General features: G+C 42.9%; 1 protein-coding gene across 1 annotated transcript in view; it reads right to left on the bottom strand.

Moving 5' to 3' along the window:
- Positions 1-25567, bottom strand: part of CACNA1S (calcium voltage-gated channel subunit alpha1 S) — a 387018-nt gene that overhangs the window by 196776 nt on the left and 164675 nt on the right. Inside the window, exons 17-18 of the mRNA XM_073547926.1 lie at positions 22232-22301; positions 177-309 (exon numbers count right to left, since the gene is read on the bottom strand). Of these exons, the coding sequence (XP_073404027.1) occupies positions 177-309; positions 22232-22301 (203 nt within the window). The remainder of the gene's footprint in view (positions 1-176; positions 310-22231; positions 22302-25567) is intronic.

Below are 25567 nucleotides of genomic sequence, written 5' to 3'. Positions count from 1 at the left end.
CAAAAAGAAAAAGTACCAGAAAACATCTTAGTATAAAATGCAAAGGTTAAACACAAACAGTTAAACAAAATCAACTCAATAAAATTATGTACATTTCCCAATCAAGCAAAACATTTGATGTACCAGTTGTCAAATATACAATAACTAACTAGTTTATTTGCAAGGAAAGAACATACTTGTTTGTAGGACTAAAAATAAAGAAAGAGCTGGCCTCTGGCATGGGCACAGCTTTCTCCTTTAACTGCAGCTCTGCTAAAGGTCGAGGACGAGGACTCAGAGGGATATCAGGCTCTTCTTCTTCATCATCACCTAAAACAGAAACAAATGTGTATGTAAAATACCAAAACTAATAAACAAACAAGGAAAACATGGTGTGGTCCAAAATACTCAATTAGGTCACACTTACATGATTGCACATGTGCTGTCTATAAGCACTACAGACTGCACAGAGATCACATGGTCCCATTATAGTCACTGAGCCACTGCACATTGCCGATTTTCTAAACAGACCAATGGTCTGCATGGATATGAGAAATCACAGCATGCACTATTTTGGGCTGATTTACAGAAGGGACTAGTGCATGTAAGTAGCAAGCAACTCCTACTCTATGTGGATGAACATTCAGAGCTACGCCCGAGTGCTAATATGGCCATCTGAACACCACCTACATTGGGGAAAGAGGTCTGTATTTGTTTTTTAATTTTTTAAAACAAATACAAAGCTCAATAAAGTAAAACCGATGATTAGGACTGCTTTGAAAACCCTCAATGTGTGTGGAGGAGAGGGGCAGGGCTTTGTCATTCTACAGGAATGAAAAGAGCATCAGGAGCTGGGAGGGAGGGGGTAAAACATGAATAGCTAATTGCTATATAAAAAAATCAATGGACTGGATAGAGCTGACTGGAATCTCCTGCAATGTAACCTGGCCAGGGTATGGTGGTTAAACTCCATTTAAACAACTTGTATGCTATGTAAAACTAACCCCTTTCACCTTTGTGACCGGGCCAAATTTTACAATTCTGACCACTATCACTTATGAGGTAAGAACTCCAGAATGCGTCAACATGTCCCACTGATCCTAAGGGTATATGCGCACGTTGCAGATTTGCAGTTGTAAAAATCTGCGTGGATTTTTCCTCTCTTGGAAAATATAGTTGAAAATATGATTGATGTGTTTTTTATGCAGATATGATGCAAATTTTCATGCGGGTTTCTATGCGTTTTTGTAAGCTGAATAAAGTATATTATCTAACAAACAAAAAATGTTTTAACTCTGGAAGAGTTCAGAAATGAATATTTTATGGAATAACCATGATTTTTAATCACAGCTTTCATGTGTCTTGGCATGTTTTCCACTAATCTTTCATACTGCTTTTGGGTGACCTTATGCCACTCTTGGTAGAAATATTTTAGCAGTTCTTTGTTTGATGGCTTGTGACTATCCATCTTCCTCTTGATTACATTCCAGAGGTTTTCAGTGGAGTTCAGGTCTGGAGATTGGGCTGGCCATGACAGAGATTTGACGTGGTGGTCCTTCATCCACACATTGATTGACATAGCTGTGTGGCATGGCACATTGTCCTGCAGGAAAAAAACAGTCCTCAGAGTTGGGGAACATTGCCTGAGCAGACGGAATCAACTGTTTTTCCAGGATAACCTTTTATGCGGCTTGATTCATACATACTTCGCAAAGATTAACCTGTCCAATTCCAGCCTTGCTGAAGCATCCCCAGATCATCACCGATCCTCCACTAAATTTCACAGACGGTGCAAGACACTGTGTCTTCTACACCTCTCCAGGTCTCCATCTAACCATTAGATGATCAGGTGTTGGGCAAAGCTGAAAATTAGACTCATCAGAGAAGATTAACTTACTCCAATCCTCTATGGTCCAATCCTTATGGTCTTTGACAAACTTCAGCCTGGCTCTCCTTTGCTTCTCATTGATGAAAGACTTTTTTCTAGCTTTACATGACTTGAGCCCTGCCTCTAGGAGCCTGTTACGAACTGTTCTTGCCATGCACTTCACCCCAGCTGCCATTTGCCATTCCTTTTGTAGGTCACTTGATGTTATCCTGCGGTTGCTGAGTGACATTCGAATAAGATGATGGTCATCATGGTCAGTGGAGAGTCGTTTTCGCTCTCTGCCCGTCGGTAGCTTTGTTGTCCCCAATATCTGCTGCTTGACCTTGTTGTAATGGACTGCCTTCTTAGAAATTTTAAGGATGGAGCAACATGACGCTCACTGTAGCCCATCTTTTCCTCACTCAAGACATTTCTTTTCAACTCCTTTGGCATGGTTAAAAGTTATTTTTTAATTCGTATTACTTTTGGGATATTACTATGACTTGTTTTGCCATCCAGCTTGTCCTAATGCAAGAGGATTGTGAACACCACAGCAGGGTTTTTTGCACTTTCCTTCGTTAAATAAGATTTGGTTCAGGTGATCACCTAATCAAAAGTATATTAAGTAGAAAGAGGTGTACTCTGGTTGGAATTCAACTGACACTGGAATGGAATGGCTGTCAGACATGTAGAGAAGCTGATTTTTATAAAACTGTGCAGTGGTCTCTTAATTTTTGCAAGAACTGTATATGTAATACCAAGCCCGAGGTTTAGTAATGAACAGGTGTCAGCCAGATACCCTCATTAATAAAGTGGCAAATAAAGAGTTAAAAGACACACACACACTAAATCTGCGTGAAATGCAATATCTGTTTAATTTTCAAAAAATTTATTTAAAAAAATTGCGTGGGCTCCCGCAAAATTTTCATAATCAGCAGACGGAAAGCCGATGGCTTAGGGCTGATGTTTATTTTGAGAAGGAGCCAATAGCCATAAAGGTTCCCAGACTATTACTATCAGCTCACAGATATTTGCTTAGCCTTTACTGGCTAGTTTACAGGGGAACCCCAGAAAAAAATTGACATGGGATCCCCATATAAAATCGAACCAGCAAAGGCTAGGCAGACTGCTGTGGGACGATATTAATAGCACGGCAAGGGGCCTTGGATATTGGCCCCCCCCAGGCTAAAAACATCAGCTTTCAGCTGCCCCAGAAATGGCGCATCTTATAGATGCACCTATTCTGGCACTTAGCCTCACTCTTTGTGGGGCTGATGTCACCTTTGTATTGTCAGGTGATATCAAGCCCATGGCTTAGTAATGTAGAAGCGTCTATAAGACACCTATCCATTACTAATCCTATAGTTATATTGCAAATAAAGACACAGTCAGAATAAAGTCATTTATTAATCTTAATTAACCATACTTATTGCATCGCCTAATCCCCGACTCCCTTGATCTCCTGCAACAAAAATAAAATAATAAACCAACACAAATAATCCCTGTCCGATGTTATCCATTTAATAAAAAGTGTCCCACGATGATCTCACGTGTAGATCAGTCACATCAGGAGACATGACAGTTCTACAGTGCTTCTGGTCATACACTAACAGGAGATAATTCTGATGCAGTGCATCACTGAGAGATCACCTGAGTTCGTGCTCTCACTTGAAAGCACCGCTGCGTGAGAATTTTCTCATTCAGCGGTGCCACAAGTGACAGTATGAACTCAGGTGAACTCATGGCGGTGGAGTGATACACAGCGGGAGGATTACCTCCTGTCAGTGTACCACCGGAGGCCCTGTAGAATGGTCACATCTCCCGATATGACTGTTCTATACATGAGATCGTCATGGGACACTCGTTATTAAATGGACTATGGTGGAAAGGTAAGTATATGTTGGTTTATTATTTTATTTTTGTTGCAGGAAACGAGGGCGTCGGGGACTAGGTTTTGGTGAGTATGTTTATTGTATGTGAATAAGTAAATTTTTTTCTTGTTTTACAATTGAACACAGTCGCTGGATGATGGGACTCCTGTAACATCATCGGCCCATGCTGTCACTGTTATATGTGACAGCAAACATAGCCGGATGGGGTCGTAGTCGCATCAGACGATGCCTGGCTGCACACACAGACACCCGCAGACAGACACCCACACACACAGACACCTGCAAACACAGACACACACAGATACCAACACACACTCAGATACACACAGACACCCGAAGATAGACATGCACATGTTCTCCGGTCACATATATTCTCTGCCCACACACTCATTCTCCACCCACACACTCTTCCTCCTTCCTTTCTGCAGCATTTTTGGCACGCAATTCCGCAGCAAATCCACAAACCTTTTTACAACTGCGGTTTGGCTGCGGATTTGACTGACTCAATGGAAATCAATGGGTGCAGAAACTCTGCAGATCCCCAAAAAGAATTGACATGCTGCTGAAAATTAAATGCTGTGAATCCGTGAGGAATTTTCCAAAGCTTGTGCACACCAATTCTGGATTCCCATTGATTAACATTGCTTGAGCACTACATTGTGAATTTGGTGCGGATCCCCCAAAAAATCCACAACATGTGCACATAGCCTAAGACTGTTTTCTCATGACATATTGCCCTTCATGATGGTGGTAAAATTAGTTTGATATGACTTGCATTTATTTGTGACAAAAAAAGCCGATGGATGCTACTGCGCAGTCGGCGCCATCATTGAGGAGGCAATATTTGATGCAACTGCACATTCGCCGGCAGCATCGTCTTCGAGGAGGTAATTTTTTTTCTACTCTAGCAAGTTGGCGCCTACTGCTTCCATCAGCAGCTGGTGGGCATATGGGAGCCTGCACTGTAAATAAATATTTGAAAAAAACGGCGTGGGTTCCCCTGTATTTTTCATAACCAGCCAGACAAAACTCAGAGCTGGGGGCTGCAAACTTCAGCTGTCAGCTGTTGTGAGTTCATTTTTCCCTTCACCATTGAGGTCTGATGAACTCCCTCCTCTGGTGAAGGAAGGTAGTGAGGCTGATTACCAAACACCTGGGCAGCTAGATGATGACTGGGTGGCTGGAATTGAGGACTGGATATAAGGCTGCCGACGCCCTTCTTCCTGGCTGGTGATTTTCCTGCTGCATTCTTGGAGACCAGTCTCATTCCTGCATCTCAAAGCTAAGTTTTTCTGCTCTTCTTTGTACTCTTCAGTTTTGTTTTTTTTTTGCCTTGATTTTTGGGAGTTCTGCCATCCCCGGCCGGGGGTGAGCTGAACTCCATTTTTGTCTCTGATCTGTTGATATTTTGCTCTGTCTTCAGAATATACCTGAGTGCTGATATAGTCTTTTGAAGCCTAGCGACTTCAGGGCCTGTTTTTCCTATCAGTCGGTTGGCTCATTTTGATAGGGTTTTTGCGGATGGCAGACAGCAGCTTTCCTATCCTGTCCTATGTAGTTAGCTTGGGCCCCATCATTTGCTCAACCTATCTTTCTATCTGTGTTAGTGTTTTCATCTTGCTTCACCGTCATTATATGTTGGGGGCTGCCTATTGCTTTGGGGTCTGCTCTGGGGCAGTTTAGTTTTTCCCCTTTCTGTCTTTAGGCTATATAGTTCTCCGGCTGTGATCGAGGGGTCTAGGGCACCGTAGGAACCTCCCACGGTTACTGCTAGTTGTTGTGGATAGGTTCAGAGGTCTGCAATCCGATAGCTGCCAACCTCTCTGGTTTTTCTGGATTTAGCTGGTATTTTGTTTTTTCCTCCTTCGGTGACTCATCATAACAGTCAGCTTTAGAAATGCTGGTTTATCAAGAATAGATATAACTAAAATAATTAAAAAAGGCATTGTTTCACCCCCATTTTTGACAACCAGCCTTGCTAAAGTAGACAGCTTGCAGTCTTCCCAGAAAAGATATCTCTATTAGATGCGCCAATTCTTGTACTTTGCTTGGCTCTCCCGACTTGCCCTGTAGCAGTGGCAAGTGGGGTTCATATTTGTCGGTTTGATATCACCTTTGTATTGTCTGGTGACACCAAGCCCACAGCTTAGTAATAGAGAGGCGTCTATAAGACACCTACCCATTACTAGTCCTATAGTTGTATTGTAAATAAAGACACAGCCAGAATAAAGTCTTTTTCTTTGAAAAAAGCAAAGCACACTTTTCCTTTTTTATTTAAAACTAGCTCAAAAGGGTGTTTCTACTCAATACTGAGCAAAGGGTCTGAATATTTATGACCATGTTATATTTCTTTTTAATACATTTGCAAAAAATGAACTTTTTTGAATTTACCAAATGGCTTAATGAAACAAAGAGTGAAAAATTTAAAGAAGTCTGAATACTTTCTGTACCCACTGTATATTAGATTAGATAATATATATATTTATATATATATGAGATATTTATTATACAGAGCTTTGCGTGTGGAGAGTGTGGCTATGTAGAGTGGGCGCGGCTATGTAGAGTGGGCATGGCTTGATACATACACACACACATACACTCAGCTTTATACTGTATATAGTAAGCAAACACAGTTATACTCACCTAACGCCTAATTCCACTGAATCCCTTATCTTCTGTAATAAAACAAAAATAAAAAAACAATATCCCTCACCTGTCTGTTGTTCTGTATCTCACCATAATCGATGTCTGAGGGATAAACAGTTTTCAACCTGGACAGTGCCAAGATGCGACCATCCAGGTTGAGAACCACTGATGAATGGCCTGCTGTGAGCACAGCATCAGTGACCAGCGGTGATGTCATCGAGGTTACTGCCGGTTACTGAGGCTGTGTTCCCAGCTGGGCAAGTAAGCTGCAGTGACGTCGGTGAGATCACTTCTTGCATAGTGAGAAAAAATCTCACAATGCAGAGTTGAGTTCACCGGTAGAATATGACTGCGTTACAGAGCTCCACAAACACCCGGTGTTCGGGGGGGCCGAACCTGAACAGTAACACGGATTTCATGGTGAAGTCCATGTTCGGTGTGTGTGCACGAACAGTAGGTGTTAGGTACGGATGCCGAACTTTACTGTTCGGGTTCGCCCATCTAGTAAACGTTTTACCTCAGGCTGTTAGGAAACATTCTTTCCTATATAATGACTTGTATGTAAGGCAAAATTACGGTAAAAAGAGAAAAAAAATCCACCTCCACCTCTTAACAGCAGGGTCATCTCTCACCATCGCCTATGACTACAGTAACTGACATATTAGATAGGGAAATAAAACTACACCCACCAATAAATATAATTATAACCCCTTTACCCCAAGGGTGGTTTGCATGTTAATGACCAGGCCCATTTTTACAATTCTGACCACTGTCTCTTTATGAGGTAATATCTCTGGAACGCTTCCATGGATCCTGGTGATTCTGACCTTGTTTTCTCGTGACATGTACTTCATGATAGTGGTAAAATTTCTTTAATATGACTTGTGTTTATTTACGGGAAAAAAATTTAAATTTGGTGAAAATTTTGAAAATTTTGCAATTTTCCAACTTTGAATTTTCATGTCCTTAAATCACAGAGATATCACATAAATACTTAATAAGTAACATTTCTCACATGTCTAATTTACATTAGCACACTTTTGGAACCAATTTTTTTTTGTTAGGAAGTTATAAAGGTTAAAAGTTAAACAGCGATTTCTCATTTGTACAATACCATTATTTTTAGGGACCACATCACATTTGATGTCACTTTGAGGGGTCTATAGGATAGAAAATACCCAAAAGTGACACCATTTTAAAAACTGCACAACTGAAGGTGCTCAAAACCACATTGAAGATGTTTATTAACTTTTCAGGTGCTTCACAGGATTTTTTGGAATGTTTTCAAACGAATGAACATTTAACTTTTTTCATAAAAAATACACTTCATATACAATTTTTTATTTTACCAAGGGTAACAGGAGAAATTGAACCCCAAAAGTTGTTGTACATTTTGTCCTGAGTACGCTGATACCTCATATATGCAGGTAAACCACTGTTTGGGCGCATGGCAGAGCTCGGAAGGGAATGCAAAACTGGCTGGAATTAAGATCGGATGCCATGTCGCATTTGGAGAGCCCCTGATGTGCCTAAAAAGTGGAAACCCCCCACAAGTGACACCATTTTGGAAACTAGACCCCAAAAGGAACTTAAGACCCCCCATGACACCATTTTGGAAACTAGAAGGAACTTATCTAGATGTGTGGTGAGCACTTTGAACCCCCAAGTGCTTCACAGAAGTTTATAATGTAAAGCCATAAAAATAAAAAAAAATCATGTTTTTATCACAAAAAATATCTTTTCACCACAAAATTTTTATTTTCACAAGGGTAGCAGAAGAAATTTGACCCCAAAATTGTTGTCCAATTTGTTCTGAGTACGTTGATATCCCATATGTGGGGATAAATCACTGTTTGGGCGCACAGCAGCGCTCGGAAGGGAAGGAGCACCGCTTGACTTTTTCAACGCAGAATTGGCTGGAATTGAGACCCCACGTCGCGTTTGGAGAGCCCCTGATGTGCCTAAACAGTGGAAACCCCCAATTCTAACTCCAGTCCTAACCCTAACACACCCCTAACCCTAATCCCAGCCGTAACTGTATTCCAAACCCTAACCCCAACTCTAGCCCCAACCCTAACTTTAGCCCTAACCCTAACTTTAGCCCCAACCCTAATCCTAACTATACCCCAACTCACTTTAGCCCAACTCTAACCCTAATTGGAAAATGGAAATAAATACATTTTTTATTTTATTATTTTTCCCTAACTAAGGGGGTGATAAAGGGGGTTTTATTTACTATTTTTTTATTTTGATCACTGTAATAGGGTATTTCACAGTGATCAAAATGAACCAATAGGAGAAAAGCTCCTATTGTTGCCGAGTGCCGGCCGGCAGATCTTGGCGGGTACATTGCGCATGTGCCTGCCATTTTTTCTCGTAAGAAGCCGGCAGCCCGAGAGACGTCAGGGCGGCCTGCAGGGACAACAGAGGTACCGGGGGATGATTGGGGGACCCTATTTCTCTCTCCTCTGATGTGTGATCACATCAGAGGAGAGAGAAATTAAATAGAAAATCTGACTTTTTTTGCAGTCGCAGTTATACCATTAATAACTGCAATCACAACACTGGGGTGGGTAAAAACTGACCCAAATCATGTTCTGTGAGGTCTCAGCTACCCCCGGCAGCCAAGACCCCGGAGAAATTCCTACGCTGGGGGGCGCTATAACCTTAAACCTCAGTGTCGTTAAAAAGTGGCACCGTGGTTTAAGTAACCTTAACTGTCATCGTTAAAAGGCATGTCGGTGGCATTAAGGGGTTAAATGTAACTCTTATCATCCTCCCCTGCTCACGCCGATCGCCAGAAGAGCAGGAGAGAATGATGAGAGCCATGTTCAGCACCTGGCATCGGGGAACAGCGATTACTGCAACACTTCTTCCCTGGAGCCCGTCCATGTGGTACTGATGGGGCACACATGTGCCACAAGTATTACACACACGGTCATTGACATATCTGGTACCGAAAATATCAGGATGTGTAAAAGAGGCCTTATAAAGGGGTTTTTGCTTGTCGGCTGTCACACCCTAAAAGACGCTTTTTATTGCAAAAAATAGTTTTTGCATCACATTTTGAGAGCTATAATTTTTCCATATTTTTGCCCACAGAGTCATGTGAGGTCTTGCTTTTTGCGGGACGAGCTGACATTTTTATTGGTACCATTTTCTGGCACATGACTTTTTTGATCACTTTCTATTCCAATTTTTGGGAGACAGTATGAGAATTGTAGTAAAATTGATAAGGCAGTTTTATTCTTCGGGTCAGAACGATTACAGCGATACCTCATTTATATAGTTTATGTTTTGGCGCTTTTATATAATAAAAACTACCGTATATAGTAAGTTTAACCTCAACTGTGGGTAAAATCCTGGAGGGTTTTCTAAGAGATACTATACTGGAGTATCTGGAGAAGAATAACCTTATGACCCAATATCAACATAGGTTTACAAGGGACCGTTCCTGTCAGACTAATCTGATAAGCTTTTATGAAGAGGTAAGTTCCAGACTGGACCAAGGGAATGCAGTGGACGTGGTGTACATGGACTTTTCAAAAGCTTTTTGTAACAATCCTGCTGGCATCACTGCATGGTCTCCCATCCCCCGCGCACCAACTTACTTTCTCCTTCAAGCCATGCTGTGAAATCTGTCTGTTGCCAGCCCTGAGCTCCATGTGCTATTCCTCTTGTTTTCCTGCTTGCTCTCCATGTTTCCTGACTGTGTGTATAGGGGGGCGGCGCCTGAACTCTCTGGTTCTTATGCAGTCTGGGTGCACCTGGGTAATCTTTCCCTGACCAACCACCTGGAGCCCTTGACTATTTAGTTTCGCCACTCCCACTGAAACATTGCCTGAGCAATGTCTATACTCAGTTAGTATCTTGCTGCTGAGGAAGCCAGGCCCTGTTCTGTGTGTCTCCTTCTCTGGAGGTTTACTCCTAGTCTTGCTTTGTACCCTGTCTGCCTGCCAGGAGGCTGAATATCCTGGCCCTTGAGTCTTGTTCCCTCTACCTTGTCTGTACTCTGTCCGCCTGCCAGGAGGCAGAATATCCTGGCCCTTGAGTCTTGTTCCCTGTACCTTGTCCATACTCTGTCTGCCTGCAAGGAGGCAGAATATCCTGTTCCTTGTGTCTTTGTCCCTGTGCCTCTGTCTGAACTCAGTCTTACCTCTGTCTGTCAGTCTCCTTGTTTGTGGTTCCTTCCCTGCCGTGTCTTTCCTTGTGTCCTCTTTATCTGTACATCTGCACGTTCGCAGCTTTATCTGTCTGCACGGCTCCCTAGCTGCTCTGCCTGCCCCGCACTCCTGCGGCTCTGCCTGCCCCGCACTCCTGCGGCTCTGCCTGCCCCGCACTCCTGCAGCTCTGCCTGCCCCGCACTCCTGCGGCTCTGCCTGCCCCGCACTCCTGCGGCTCTACCTGCCCCGCACTCCTGGGACTCTGCCTGCCCCGCACTCCTGCGGCTCTGCCTGCTCCGCACTCCTGCGGCTCTGCCTGCTCCGCACTCCTGCGGCTCTGCCTGCTCCGCACTCCTGAGGCTCTGCCTGCTCCGCACTCCTGCGGCTCTGCCTGCTCCGCACTCCTGCGGCTCTGTCTACCTGCACCTCCTGTGTGAACAGGCCCAAACCTGTTCCTTCATACTCCATTCCTTCCTGCCTATATCCATACCTGTACCTCCTGTGTGAACAGGTCCAGATCCTGTTCCAGCATACACCACTCCCTCCTGCCTACACCGCCTGTGTGAACAGGCCCAAATCTGTTCCTTCATATTCCATTCCTTCCTGCCTAGATCCATACCTGTACCTCCTGTGTGAACAGGTTCAGATCCTGTTCCAGCATACACCACTCCCTCCTGCCTACACCTCCTGTGTGAACAGGTCCAGATCTTGTTCCAGAGTACACCACTCCCTCCTGCCTACACCTGCTGTGTGAACAGGTCCCTACCTGCTCCTTTTCATACCACACCAATCTGTTGCCTGTCGTGTCCACCTGCCTGCCTGTCTAAAGCCTCTGTCAAGGTGTCCTGTTCCCGAGTGGGATCAGCAGCCACAGCCAGACACCACCCTGGAGTGGCACCCGGCAGCTACCTGCCGCACAAGCCTGACCTCACCATCAGAGGCTCCAGTGAAGACCAAGGAAGCTGCCGTAGTTACGCCCCTTCCAGGGTAGTCTGGTTTGTGGCACAGTGGGGCCACAACCCCCCGGCTCGCGCCATTCAGCCAAGGCGCGAGCGTGACACTTTTGATACGGTGCCACGCAAAAGGTTGATGCATAAAATGAGTACAATGGGGATAGGGGAAAATATGTGTAGGTGGGTTAAGAACTGGCTCAGGGATAGGAAACAAAGGGTGGTTATTAATGGAGCACACTCGGACTGGATCACGGTTAGTAGTGGGGTACCACAGGGGTCAATGTTGGGCCCGCTTCTTTTTAACATATTTATTAATGACCTTGTAGGGGGCATAGAGAGTAGAATTTCAATATTTGCAGATGACACTAAACTCTGCAGGGTAATCAATACAGAGGAGGACAATTTTATATTACAGGAGGATTTATGTAAACTAGAAACTTGGGCTGATAAATGGCAAATGAGCTTTAATGGGGATAAATGTAAAGTCATGCACTTTGGTAGAACGAACAAGATGTATAATTATGTGCTTAATTGTAAAACACTGGGCAAAACTGTCACTGAAAAAGACCTGGGTATATGGGTGGACGACAAACTCACATTTAGCGGCCAGTGTCAGGCAGCTGCTGCAAAGGCAAATAAAATAATGGGATGCATTAAAAGAGGCATAGATGCTCATGAGGAGAACATAATTTTACCTCTATATAAGTCACTAGTGCGACCACACTTAGAATACTGTGTGCAGTTCTTGTCTCCGGTGTATAAGAAAGACATAGCTGAACTGGAGCGGGTGCAGAGAAGAGGGAACTAGGGGGTCTGCAATACCAAGACAGGTTATTACACTTGGGGTTATTTAGTTTGGAGAATCGAAGGCTTAGGGGTGATCTTATTACAATGTATAAATATATGCGGGGACAATACCAAGACCTTTCTAATGATCTTTTTACTCTTAGACCTGTGACGGGGACAAGGGGGCATCCTCTACGTCTGGAGGAAAGAAGGTTTAAGCATACTCACAGATGCGGATTCTTTACTGTAAGAGCAGTGAGACTATGGAACTCTCTGCCATATGATGTTGTAATGAGTGATTCCCTACTAAAATTTAAGAAGGGACTGGATGCCTTTCTTGAAAAGTATAATATTACAGGGTATATACACTAGTTTCCTTAATATTGCGTTGATCCAGGGAACTAGTCTGATTGCCGTATGTGGAGTCGGGAAGGAATTTTTTTCCCCAATGTGAAACTTACTGTTTGCCACATGGGTTTTTTTTTGCCTTCCTCTAGATCAACATGTTAGGGCAAGTTAGGATAGGATATGGGTTGAACTAGATGGACTTAAAGTCTCCCTTCAACCTTAATAACTATGTTACTATGTTACTTGTGTATAAGCCGACTCGTGTACAAGCCGACACTCCTAATTCTGCCACAAAAAACTGGGAAAACTTATTGACTCATCTTTAAGCCGAGGGTGGAATCCATAGTTTATGCCCCATATGCTGCTCCATAGTTTATGCCCCCATATGCTGCTCCATAGAATATGCCCCCATATGCTGCTCCATAGATTATGCCCCCATATGCTTCTCCATAGTTTATGCCCCCCATATGCTGCCCCATAGACTATGCCCCCATATGCTGCTCCATAGACTATGCCCCCATATGCTGCACCATAGAATATGCCCACATATGCTGCCCCATAGAATTTGCCCCATATGCTGCTCCATAGAATATGCCCCCATATGCTGCTCCATAGATTATGCCCCCATATGCTTCTCCATAGTTTATGCCCCCCATATGCTGCCCCATAGACTATGCCCCCATATGCTGCTCCATAGACTATGCCCCCATATGCTGCTCCATAGACTATGCCCCCATATGCTGCTCCATAGACTATGCCCCCATATGCTGCTCCATTGACTATGCCCCATATGCTGCTCCATAGACTATGCCCCCATATACTGCTCCATAGACTATGCCCCCATATGCTGCTCCATAGACTATGCCCCCATATGCCGCTCCATAGACTATGCCCCCATATGCCGCTCCATAGACTATGCCCCCATATGCTGCTCCATAGACTGTGCCCCATATGCTGCTCCATAGACTATGCCCCCATATGCTGCTCCATAGAATATGCCCTATATGCTGCTCCATAGACTATGCCCCATATGCTGCTCCATAGAATATGCCCCCATATGCTGGAAAAAAATGCCATACTCACCTCTCCTGGGTCAATCGCCGCTGTCTGACGCTTCTTGTGTCAGTGACTGTTCTGCCAGCAGAGGGGTGGCACGCATTAACCACATCATCGTGCCCCCTGCTGCCTAAACGCCACTGACACAGGATGCAGCAGAGACAGCAGTGAGCAGCGATGGACCGGGGGACAGGTGAATATCGCTATACTCACCCATCCTGCCGCGGTCTCTGCAGCCTCGCTTCTCCACTGTCTCCCTTCCTGTCTTCAGCGGTCACGTGGTACCGCTCATTACACTCATGAATATACGTATATTCATGAGTGTAATGAGCGGTACCACGTGACCACTGAAGACAGGAAGGGAGACAGTGGAGAAGCGAGGCTGCAGAGACCGCGGAAGGTAAGTATGATCTCTGACACCCCTGCTCCCCCTCCCCTATAGAAAAATAATTGTTTTTGCATCACTTTATTCTGACAGCTATATCTTTTTTATTTTTTCGCTGATTACACTGTATAGTGTCTCCTTTTTTGTGGGACAAGATGATGTTTTCAGCGGTACCATGTTTATTTATATCTGTCTTTTTGATCGCGTATATAGGAAGGAGAGAAGTCCGGCTTTCAGGATCGCGCTGTTCCAGTCCAAAGTTCACAAGGAGTTAATCCAAGGACCAAGCAGTGATTATAACTTTCTTTTTATTCCAAAAACTCTACGCGTTTCGTGTACACACTGTACACTTCCTCAGGAGCAAAGTTATAATCACTGCTTGGTCCTTGGATTAACTCCTTGTGAACTTTGGACTGGAACAGCGCGATCCTGAAAGCCGGACTTCTCTCCTTCCTATATATGCAATTCTAGTGACCGGCTGATTGCTGCAGTTCATCGGATCCTACCCATTTGTGCTTATGGTTGTTGTGTTCCACACAACTGAACCAGGTGAGTGGATCCATATCTGTTGAAATGTTTATATCATTGGATAAGACCCTATTGTGCGCTTCTGTCTCCCCCTTTTTGATCGCGTGTTATTCCACTTTTTGTTCGGCGGTATGATGATAAAGAGTGGTTTTTGCCTTGCTTTTTTATGGTGTTCACTAAAGGGGTTAACTAGTAGGACAGTTTTAGAGGTTGGGTCATTACAGACGCGCCGATACCAAATATGTGTACTTTTATTGTTCAGATTTTTTTTCATTAAAATATTTATTTAGTGATAGAATAAATATTATTTTTTATTATTATTTATAATTTTTTAAAAAAATATTTTTACAATTATTTTACTTTTTTTTTTTTTTACTTCGTTCTAACTTTTACACTTTGTCCCACTATGGGACAATCATTTTTTGCAGGCTGATCGCTTCTCTAGCATGCAGATGAAGCAGAAGCTGTCACTGCTGCACTCAGTGCATACTGACCTGAGAGACTTCCTGACATGCACTGTGCATGACAGGAAGTTTCTTAGCTATGGTAACAGTGGCAGCGATCAGAACCCCACTTCACGCTGCAGGGTCTTCGATCCAAAGGCAGAGGTGCTGTCAGCCCTCTGCCTGCTCCCAGAATGCTGCGATCATGGGGTAGGTGGACAAGAAAAAAATGGCTTTCTTTTTTTCCTTTCCATTCCAAGGCCTGGGGTAGGGACAGCTGAATGCTGCACTGGGACAAAGAATTGGACGTGGTTGCTGATGGTGCTTGCAAATGTGCAATGACTGGTGCAGGGCAGGAGGCATCCGCGCCAGTGTCCTGGACCGAAGATTGGCAAGTAGTAAGGTAAATTCACCACACACTCGTGTCAAATGCAAATCCTTTTTATTTAAAAAGTAAAGTCCAGGTAAATATAACCTCAGATTAGGCATACAAGGCAAGTTCTGAATGTGACCAAACGTTTCGACCCGGTCCCGGGTCTTGTTGACAAAGTCACTTTTGATGTGCTGAGCTTGTCCACAGGTGCTGTTAGTCCCTGGAGAGTTAAAGTAGAGAGGTTTCTCCTTGGTTATGGTCTCTTCCTGTGCGCACCTCCACCTCTACTGTGCGTGGCATAGTAGGCTGCCTGTTGTGTTGCTGCGGATTCCTTCTCCTCTGTGCTGCTGCTGTACTCGCTTTTCATGACACCTTCCCTGCATGGGTCAGTGACTTAATCGTCCAGTACCTCATCCTTCACTTTGGCACTCTGGCCCTCCTGACTTGTTAACAACATAACTTGTTGGCAACTGTGTCTCATCATCATCTACCTCTAAGACACTAATTGCCATTCCTCACAGTCATCTTTTCTTGACCATGGCTGCTCAAATATTTGGGCATCATTACACACCATCTCCTCATGTCCCTCTTGAAACGTGCAGGGCGAGAGGCCAGAATCAAAATGGAAATGTCCTAGTGTGGGATCAGTTGTCTAATGGGATTCGCCATAGTGGGAGAAAAAAGGATCACTGTGAGGATTATGGAAGGCTGGAAGCATTACCTACAATCCAATCAACCTGTTTGCACTATTCTGGCTTCCAGAGTGGTGTCCTGAGCTCCACTGCAAAGTGGGACAAGAAGCCAGGATCAGTGTATTTGTTGTGCTCCTGCGGCAGGCACAGTTTCAACTGTCCCATGGCCACGGCTTCTACGTGCACCATCATCACCATGTCCACTCACCCGACCCGTATTTTTATGCCTGCATACTTTCCAGTATTAATAGGGAAAAGAAAATATTTCACTCTGACAAGGACTGATGTTTTAACGGTGCAGCAGTGGTATACACGTATCAAATCCTGCCCAGATGCCTCTAATCCAAAACTATCCCTCCACTCAATTCAGGATACAGTGGTCACTATTTGTTTTACTCACTTGATAAATAGGCCGGTACGCATCGTGAATAAAAAAAGCTTGTCCTCATCATAATTTCCGTAGCATTTATTTACTCCAGCAGCGCAGCCCACCTATGTGTTCTTCCAATTGGATGCAATTTTTTGTTGCATAAATACAATTTTTTCAAATCTTTTCTCTTGGACTTTTTTTTTGTCTGTATTTTTTGTACCACCACTGTATGATACTCATGGTCTATGTGACCTGTACTGCACATCAAATGTCAGAGCCTGTGTTAAGTACATCAAGTTCCTCAAGTACATAGTGTATGTATATGTGTATATACTACATAACAACATACTGTAATTTAGATTAGTTGATATGGCAGAAAATCAGAAGCAATAATTATTTCACTACACTTTTTTTAATAATATATAGAGATGAGTGAATCTTGTAGAACCAAAAGTACTATATAGCCTCCCATAACCCTAAAAAGACATGGAATGATATCTTAGGACCTATATCCAGTATATTTTAACATTTCTAATGCAAATATAGCCTTGGTAGTTGTCAAAGGAACCTCAAAATAAACCCACTTTTTTCACAACTCTCTGAAGTTTTTTTCATCACTTAAAAAATAAAATCTATTCAAGTTTAGTATAAATATACTAAGAAAAAGGGGGATGATTGACCTCATGGAGATCAACATCCGACACTGCGGAGACACCATCACGTGTTTCTCAACGCAGTGATTCTAGAGCACTGCCCCCATCCCTTATGGGAAATATGTAAAACATGCAAAAAAGACCTGGCTAGTCATTGCTTGCGTTGAGAAACATGTGATGGTGTCTCCGCGGCTTCTGTTTTTGCATGTTTTACATATTTCCGCGGCTTCTGTTTTTGCATAGTATAAATATACTGACTTAGAGAAACATGCCTATAATGTACTTTTTATCATGGAATGAAAGTTGTAAAAACAAAACCCAAAATATAGTGGCTGGTTTGCATTTTCATTATGTCACTCCACTTGGAATTTGTTCCCATTTTCAATTACCTTATATCAGGGGTGGGGAATCTTTTTTCTGCCAAGGGCCATTTGGATATTTATACCATCCTTCGGGGGCCATACAAACTCCGCCCACAAAGTACATCCTGACTCTGGCTCTGGTGTCAGGACGTAATCTTTCATTGCATGCCCTTCAATGTTCAGTAGTGAATACTGCGTGTGTGCTCACAGAGCAAGAAGAAATTAATGAGCTTGTGGCAATCAAAATACAACTCCCTGCCAAAGCACTGCAGTCCCTGAGATTCTGCCCGGGGGCTGGATAAAAGGTCATCGAGGGCCGTAAATGGCCCTGGGGCCTGAGGTTCCCCACCCCTGCCTTATATGGTAAAATGAATGAATGGTGTCATTCAAAACTACAACTAATCCCACTGTCATAGCTCTTGGAAGGTGAAGAAAAAGCATAAGTGGGAAATGGGGAGCACCAGTTCAAGTAAAAGATAGCATATAGATCATTTTAGCCAGCCCGTAACAATTTAAAAAGGACCTTTCAGCAAATTTTTCATGTTGTACTGAACATATGATATAATAATAACTGCAGAGATAAATAAAACTTTTTTTTCTTTTAAGTTTCACCTCTCTTTTACGGGGATATTAGCAGTCAAAGTATTGGCACCTAACAAGTTAAAAGAAAAAGTTAAGTCCAAGTACGTATTATCAGCTACTTTTCACTGGGAACATGTACTTCTCCCTGTATGAGGTGCCCAATCATAAGCAGCCAGCAACACAGCAGTAAAAGAACACATTACACAATAGGTTGGAGCAGGTTTCTCTTTTTGAGATTTAATGATACAGTTCTGATCTAACTGGTTTGGCTCTGACAAGTCTAGCTGTGGTCTAACAGGTCTAGCTCTTATCTAACCTGGTCCAAACCTTTTGCATGATTAGACAGTGCTGGGTATAGAACATAGATGACTCACATCTTTCAGTTAAGGTTGATGTGGGGGGAGGGGTGGCACAGCCGAGTTTAGTTGTGTCACTTTACAAACCCTACTATCATATTTCCTTCTCCATCAGTGCTGCAAGCTCTGTTTCACTGAACCCCACTGCCTGTCCAAAGATGAGAGCTGAACTTGTAATCACTATACAGCTGTTATGGGTTGCTCTTGTGTGATACCTATAATGAAAAGCCTACTCTACAGTGAGAATGTACACTTATAAAGTAGGCTGTGAGAGATTCCACTTGGAAAATTTTCTAAATATATAATTTACAGCATCAAATTTAAATGGATATTCAGGATAGATAAACATTGTTTGTACTGTCCCTGCACTCAAACTATAAAGATGAGATATCCAGTGCAGTTATGTGATCTTAATAACCTTGTAATTCCATGTGACATTATTTGCTATTCACTGCTCCCCGCGCCTTTCTGGGTCATTACTTCGTACACCAAGTACTGCTCCCCCTAAAAAGAACAGCCAGCCCGAGAAGTGTTGCCACTCCCACTGTTCTCGGTAGAGATAAAGTTATTATCAGGGGACAGGCTGGTAACACTGGGGATCTGCACATTGCTGTAATGTCCCAGACATGAGCGGTAAGTTTCTGTTACACCAGTCCCTTGATAATGTCTTCCTGTCTGCAGTCCGAAGTGATAGTGTGTGAGGGGGGCTTGGTCTGCTCCCAGCTTCTAGTAACCCTGTGAATGAGACCTTATCAGGGGGCTGCTACTAGAAGCTGTCAGCAGGCTATGCCCCCTCACATCGGACTGTAGACACTGAGACATTATAAGGGGGCTGGTGTGACAGCTGCTCCACACTGCACTGTTCACCCCCCCTGTGTGGGACATTACAGCAGTGTGATGCTCCCCGCAGTTAGGGGCCCATTACACATAGCGATATCGCTAGCAATATCGCTGTAACTTCACCGATTTTGTGACGTAGCAGCGATATTGCTAGCGATATCGCTATGTCTGATACTTACCTCCGACCGGCTCCCCCGCTGCTCATCGCTGGTCGCGCGAGAACGTCCTGGACCATTTCTCGTCGGGCGCTTCCTGCTGGGCTTCCTGTGGCGCCGACGAGCGACATGTGGACGCGGGCGGGAGGACGTCAGGATCGCCTCGTCTGACAGGTAAGTAGCGACCCCCGACTGCTGCGATGTCGCTGGTGAGATCTGCCTGTGTGGCAGCTCACTAGCGACCACTTAGCGATGCACCAGCGATCCTGACCGCGTCATATCGTTGTCTGGATCGCTGGTGCATCGCTAAGTGTAATGGTACCCTAACTCTCAGCCAGTCTCCTGATAATAGCTGTTTCTCTGCAGTGAACAGGGGAGTGACCATGCCCCCTCTTCTCAGCTGGCTGTTCCTCACAGGGGGAAGCAGCACTTGGTGTATGATGTAATGACCCAGACGGGAGGAGGGAGCAGTGAGGAGCAGATCCTGTCACACAGAATTACAAGGGTTATAAAGATCATATAACTGCACTGGGAATCTCAACTTTATAGTGTATAAGGGCAGCAACAGTACAATTTTTTTTGTATCTCCCCGGACTACGCCTTTAATAACGCAGTGCACAGAGTAACTATATATACAGAGAGGGGAGGTGAAATGAAGACAGATGTCTGTCGCTGCAGCAAACAGCAAGGACTCTGCACTGACAAATAACAGGCACTTGGCCTGCATCTGAGTATTCTGCATGCCAGTAAAAGAAAGCTGTGAGCAGCAGAAAAAAATAGTGTAGTGCAGGTGTAAAAGGGAGAGATTTATAGAATTGCTCAACATAACCTTCCTAGTAAATGAACTAAATGCAAAAGTATATATACTATAGTCTTCTATGTTCTGTAGTAAATAAAATATGGCTATAAAATATTTCTACATCATGGCATTTGTGATTCTTTACATTTTTCATAGCATCCCAACTTTTTTGGAATTAAGGTTGAATATTGACCTATCTAAAAATCCCAGGGAAACCTTTTTATATTTGTAAACAACGTGAGTTTCAACTTTCCAAGTCGCACGTCTTTCCTATGTATTTTTGGCTACTAAACAATCGATTGCTATATCATAGAAGAATCTTCTCATCCATTTCCACATGAAATTCAGACTGGGTGTTTTTTTTTCAATGAAAGAATAACCACCAGTATTATCCTAAGTCATATTGCAAGACTCATTAACGGGTCAATTGTGACTTGTAGAATCGCTACTATCAACAGGTGGCGCTATAGAGTTCAAGTCCTCTTTCTCTCTGAAGAGGCAATTTGCATATTAACTTTCCCAGAGGAGCATTGCACGGCGAATAAGCCAGAGCTGGCATGTCACTCTCCACAAGGAGAAACCTTACCCCTTAGACCTCAGTCCAGAGCCTCTCACCTAGCCAAATCAGTTCTCATACTTTGCACTGATGAGGGCCAATAGCCCGAAACACCGTGTCTGCAAATTGAGATTCTGATTTGGCTTTCATCCTAAGTCATATTGCAAGACTTGTTAAAGGGTTGATTGTGACTTGTAGGATTGCTACTACCAAAGTCCTCTTTCTCTCTGAATGGAATTTGCTCAGTATTCTTAGAGACACCTTCAGCAAATTGACCATGATCTGGTTGCCATAAGTCACATAATTCTCATCCACAATTTACAGCTTAGGCCTTGGTTTACCACTGGCCCCATCCCTTTCTTATTCTCCAGTAAACCCACTCTTGCTTCTTTCTATTATTTTTCTTTTCTCTTGTATTCTCTCCCCCATTACTCGTCATGAGCTTTATATTGTTAGAGTAGAGTTGTCATTCTCATTGGACCTTGGGAAGCCTGCTCAGCCAAGCCCAAGGTTATGTGATCATGTTCAGGCTGTTTCAATGGACTGCAGTGTGTAAAGTGGTGGAGGCAATTCGTGATGACAAATCGCACATTTTTCAAATGATTTGGATTTAGCAAATTCCTAAAAATTGAACACAAATTAGATTGCCATCAAATTGGTTCTCTCATCTCTACTAATAAATGGAATTAATATCTAACATGCAATACGATCAGTGAGGCGTCTGATTGGCTTTAATCAGATACCTCTATTCTGCAGCAGGACAACCACTAGAAGCATACAGCCAATCTCATTAACTATGTCAAGTGTAAAGAGAAACACTGGATGTGAGGATATGGCCTTCAAAGAGGCCTAATCTCAGCATCATCGTGTCTGTCTTTGATCACATGAAGGATTTCCACAAGCCTACATCAACCCTGGATCTGTAGTTAGTTCTCCAAGATGTTTAGAACAACCTCCCTTCTGAGTTCTTTTAAAAGCTGCCTGCAAATGTGCTTACAAGGATGGATGCTGGTTTGATAATAGAGGCTGGTGGCACCAAATATTGATTTCACTTAGGTTGCTCTTTTGTTCATTCACTTTTAATGTTGTTAATTGATAAATATCAACAATTAAGGCTTCTATTTTTGAAAGCATTCCTACTTTCAACATTTTTTCAACACTTGTGTTAAACTTTTGCCTAGTACTGTATCTGTCATTGTACCTAGAGCTAAGTAAAAAGATTTTCAACCCATAGCGGCTGTACCTGAGTGTTTCATAGATCAACTTTTTCTGATTTGAATGACCTTGCAATATCATAAATTTCTTCTGTTTATCATATCCTGAGTGCTGAGTTTTCATCTATTTATTCTCTCAATATCACCATCAAGCCCTAGTTTTATTCATCCCTTGAAAATGTCAAGGCTGCCCACTAGAGATGTTTTAACACTTTCAAGAAAAAGTATCTTACCCGGGAAGTCTGCTGAAGGATAAGGATCCTTAACTTCATTTACATTAGATTCAAATTCATCTATCTTTAGCTGCAAATAAGAATGGAATATATAAGAATGAAAGATAACTTTAGACCTACAATAGCAAGCATATAATTCAAACGAGAGTGGACCTGTCACTAGATTTTAAAATATTAACTGCTAACATTATTAAACAGATTGGTTAGACCTGATGGGGCAAGTGTAATTGTTTAGAAAATCTATGTCAAAATGAATAATATGAATGTATAATTCTGAAAATGACCATTTTATGAGTCCAGCTGAGAGCTCAGGAGTTTGTGTCTAATTTCTACCCAAAAGTGGAAGCTTTATAAAAGCACTTTGGTTCATTTGTTTTACTCCATAATGCCAGAAGAAATGTTAGCGTAGTGTCAATGAGTTAACATATTCACCGATTGCCAGCTCTTTGGTTTTCAGAGTCGTTCCTCTCCTCGTTAGAGTCTTATGACTGTGATTAAGACTCTCCAGATCACACTGAGCTCTTTCTGACCTGGAAATGGCTTTTAGGGCTCATACCCATTTGCGAGAATTATGGATGAGTGCAAGACGATAGAAAAATCGGAATGCACAATGACCAATGTCCTTCAATGGGTTACATCTCATCTGCAATTTTTTTTTTTTCTCAGCTGAATTCGGACTGAGAACAAAATCTCAGCATGCTGCGTATTGCTGCATATCTCGGATGACACTCGCCAATGCAAGTCCATGGGTGTGAGAAAAAAATCAGACAGCACTCGCACCATGCGAGTGCTGTCCGATTATTATGCACTGGTGTCCTTTGAAAAGCCGGCAATTCATGTGTGACTACAGTAAAATCAAACTGACAGCTTAGAAAAGAATAAATAGAATATATATATATATATATATATATATATACACACAGAGACTACATCTTCTAATATATAAAGCTCAAAGTGTGTATGTATGTGTGTGTATATGTGTGTGTGTGTGTGTTTGTTTGTTTGTATGTCCGGGATAGGCATCCGCACCGTCGCAGCTACAGCCACAAAATTTGGCACAGTCACACGTCTGGACCCCGAGAGCGTCCTAAGCTATGTTGTGAGGCGAAATTTTAACCCCGCGCGTTCCAATTCACCAAACAATTTTGCCCCTGTCTACATACTGGGGGAAAAAGTGTGTGCGCGTCAAGCCCCGCCCCTCATTGTGATGTCACAATGCCCCTATTTGCATACTGGGGAAGCAGTGTGTGCGCGCCAAGCCCCGCCCCTCATTATGATGTCACAATGGTTGCCATGGCGACGCTGATGTCATCAAAGGTTTCAAGCCCCGCTGCCGCTCATTATGATGTCATAATGGTTGACTATGAGATGGAGGATGTGTGATGAGTATATGGGCACCGGACTATGGGATGGAGGATATGTATGATGGATATATGGGAACGGCACTATGGGATGGAGGATATGTATATGGGCACGAGACTATGGGATGGAGGATATGTATGATGGGTATATGGGAACGGGACTATGGGATGGAGGATGTGTGATGGGTATATGGGCACTGGACTATGGGATGGAGGATATGTATGACGGGTATATGGGCACGGGACTATGGGATGGCGGATATGTATATGGGTACGGGACTATGGGATGGAAGATGTGTGATGGGTATATGGGCACTGGACTATGGAATAGAGGATATGTTTGACGGGTATATGGGCACAGGACTATGAGATGGTGGATATGTATATGGGCACAGGATTATGGGTTGGAGGATGTGTGATGGGTATACGGGCACTGGACTATAGGATGGAGGATATGTATGACGGGTATATGGGCACGGGACTATGAGATGGCGGATATGTATGATGGGTATATGGGCACTCGACTATGGGATGGAGGATATGTATGATGGGTATATGGGCACGGGACTATGAGATGAAGGATGTGTGATGGGTATATGGGCACTCAACTATGGGATGGCGAATATGTATGATGGGTATATGGGCATGGGACTATGGGACGGAGAATATGTATGATGGGTATATGGGCATGGGACTATGGGATGGAGGATGTGTGATGGGTATATGGGCACTCGACTTTGGGATGGAGGATATGTATGATGGGTATATGGGCACGGGCCTATGGGATCGTGGATATGTATGATGGGTATATGGGCACGGGACTATGGGATGGAGGATAATTATAATTTTCTATAACTAACCACAGTTAGTTACTATGCCCGGGCAGCGACGGGCTCTTCAGCTAGTATATATATATATTCATGTCAGTGACAAACACACATATATATATACATATATATATATACACACAATATATACATACATACATATATGAATCTATATTAGATAGATAGATACATAGAAGAAAAGGTTAGAATAGAATAGATATATACACATATATAGCTAGATAGATAGTTGTCAGTGAAACACACACATGCACATATACTGTATATATTTATATTGCAGAGAGAGATAGAAGAAAATCTGGTAATTCATTTGCCAGCTTCTGTAAAATCACTGCAGAAGCCGACAGGATAGGAGAGATGGATTACATACAGTAAATCCATATAGAATAGGTAGATATATACATGTCAGTGACAAATACAATTAGTATAGTGTGTGCAAAATACTGGACATGTATTTAATTAATAAAAGATTATTTTATGATTTTATGGAAAAATATGATGTGGGGTCCCCCTAAAATTAATAGCCAGCAATGGCTATGCAAACAGCTGGGGGCTGATGTTAATAGCCTAAGAAGGGGCCATGGATCCTGGCCTTCTGGCTAAAAACATCAGCTCTCAGCCACCCCAGAAAAGTCGCATCTCTAAGATGCGCCAATTCTGGCACATAGCCTTGCTCTTACCACTGCCCTGTAGCGGTGGTATATGGGGTAATAGTTGGGGGGTTGATGTCACCTTTCAGGTGACATTCCCCTAAGTTAGTAATGGAGAGACATCAATATTACTAACCCCATAATCAAATTGTAAAGAAAACACAGACACCCAGTAAAAAACCCTTTAATTGAAATAAAGACACAGACTTATTTATTATTCTTAATTAAACCATACTTGCAACCACAACTAATCCATGTGAGGCCCTCAATCTCCTGTAATAAATATAAAATAAAAAAGCAACAATATCCCATACCTCTAGTCTATATACAGTTGAGGCCAAATGTATTGACACCCCTGCAGTTCTGTCAGATAATACTCAGTTTCTTCCTGAAAATTCTTTGGTATTATTAACTTCATTTAATTTGTCTTAAATGAAAAAACACAAAAGAGAATGAAGCAAAAAGCAAAACATTGATCAT

This window comes from Dendrobates tinctorius, unplaced genomic scaffold (assembly GCF_039654945.1).
Source record: "Dendrobates tinctorius isolate UK_male_01 unplaced genomic scaffold, ASM3965494v1 ptg000011l, whole genome shotgun sequence".
Lineage (NCBI taxonomy): Eukaryota > Metazoa > Chordata > Amphibia > Anura > Dendrobatidae > Dendrobates > Dendrobates tinctorius.
Note: the sequence above shows the minus strand (reverse complement) of the source record. Positions and strands in the feature narration are given on the sequence as shown.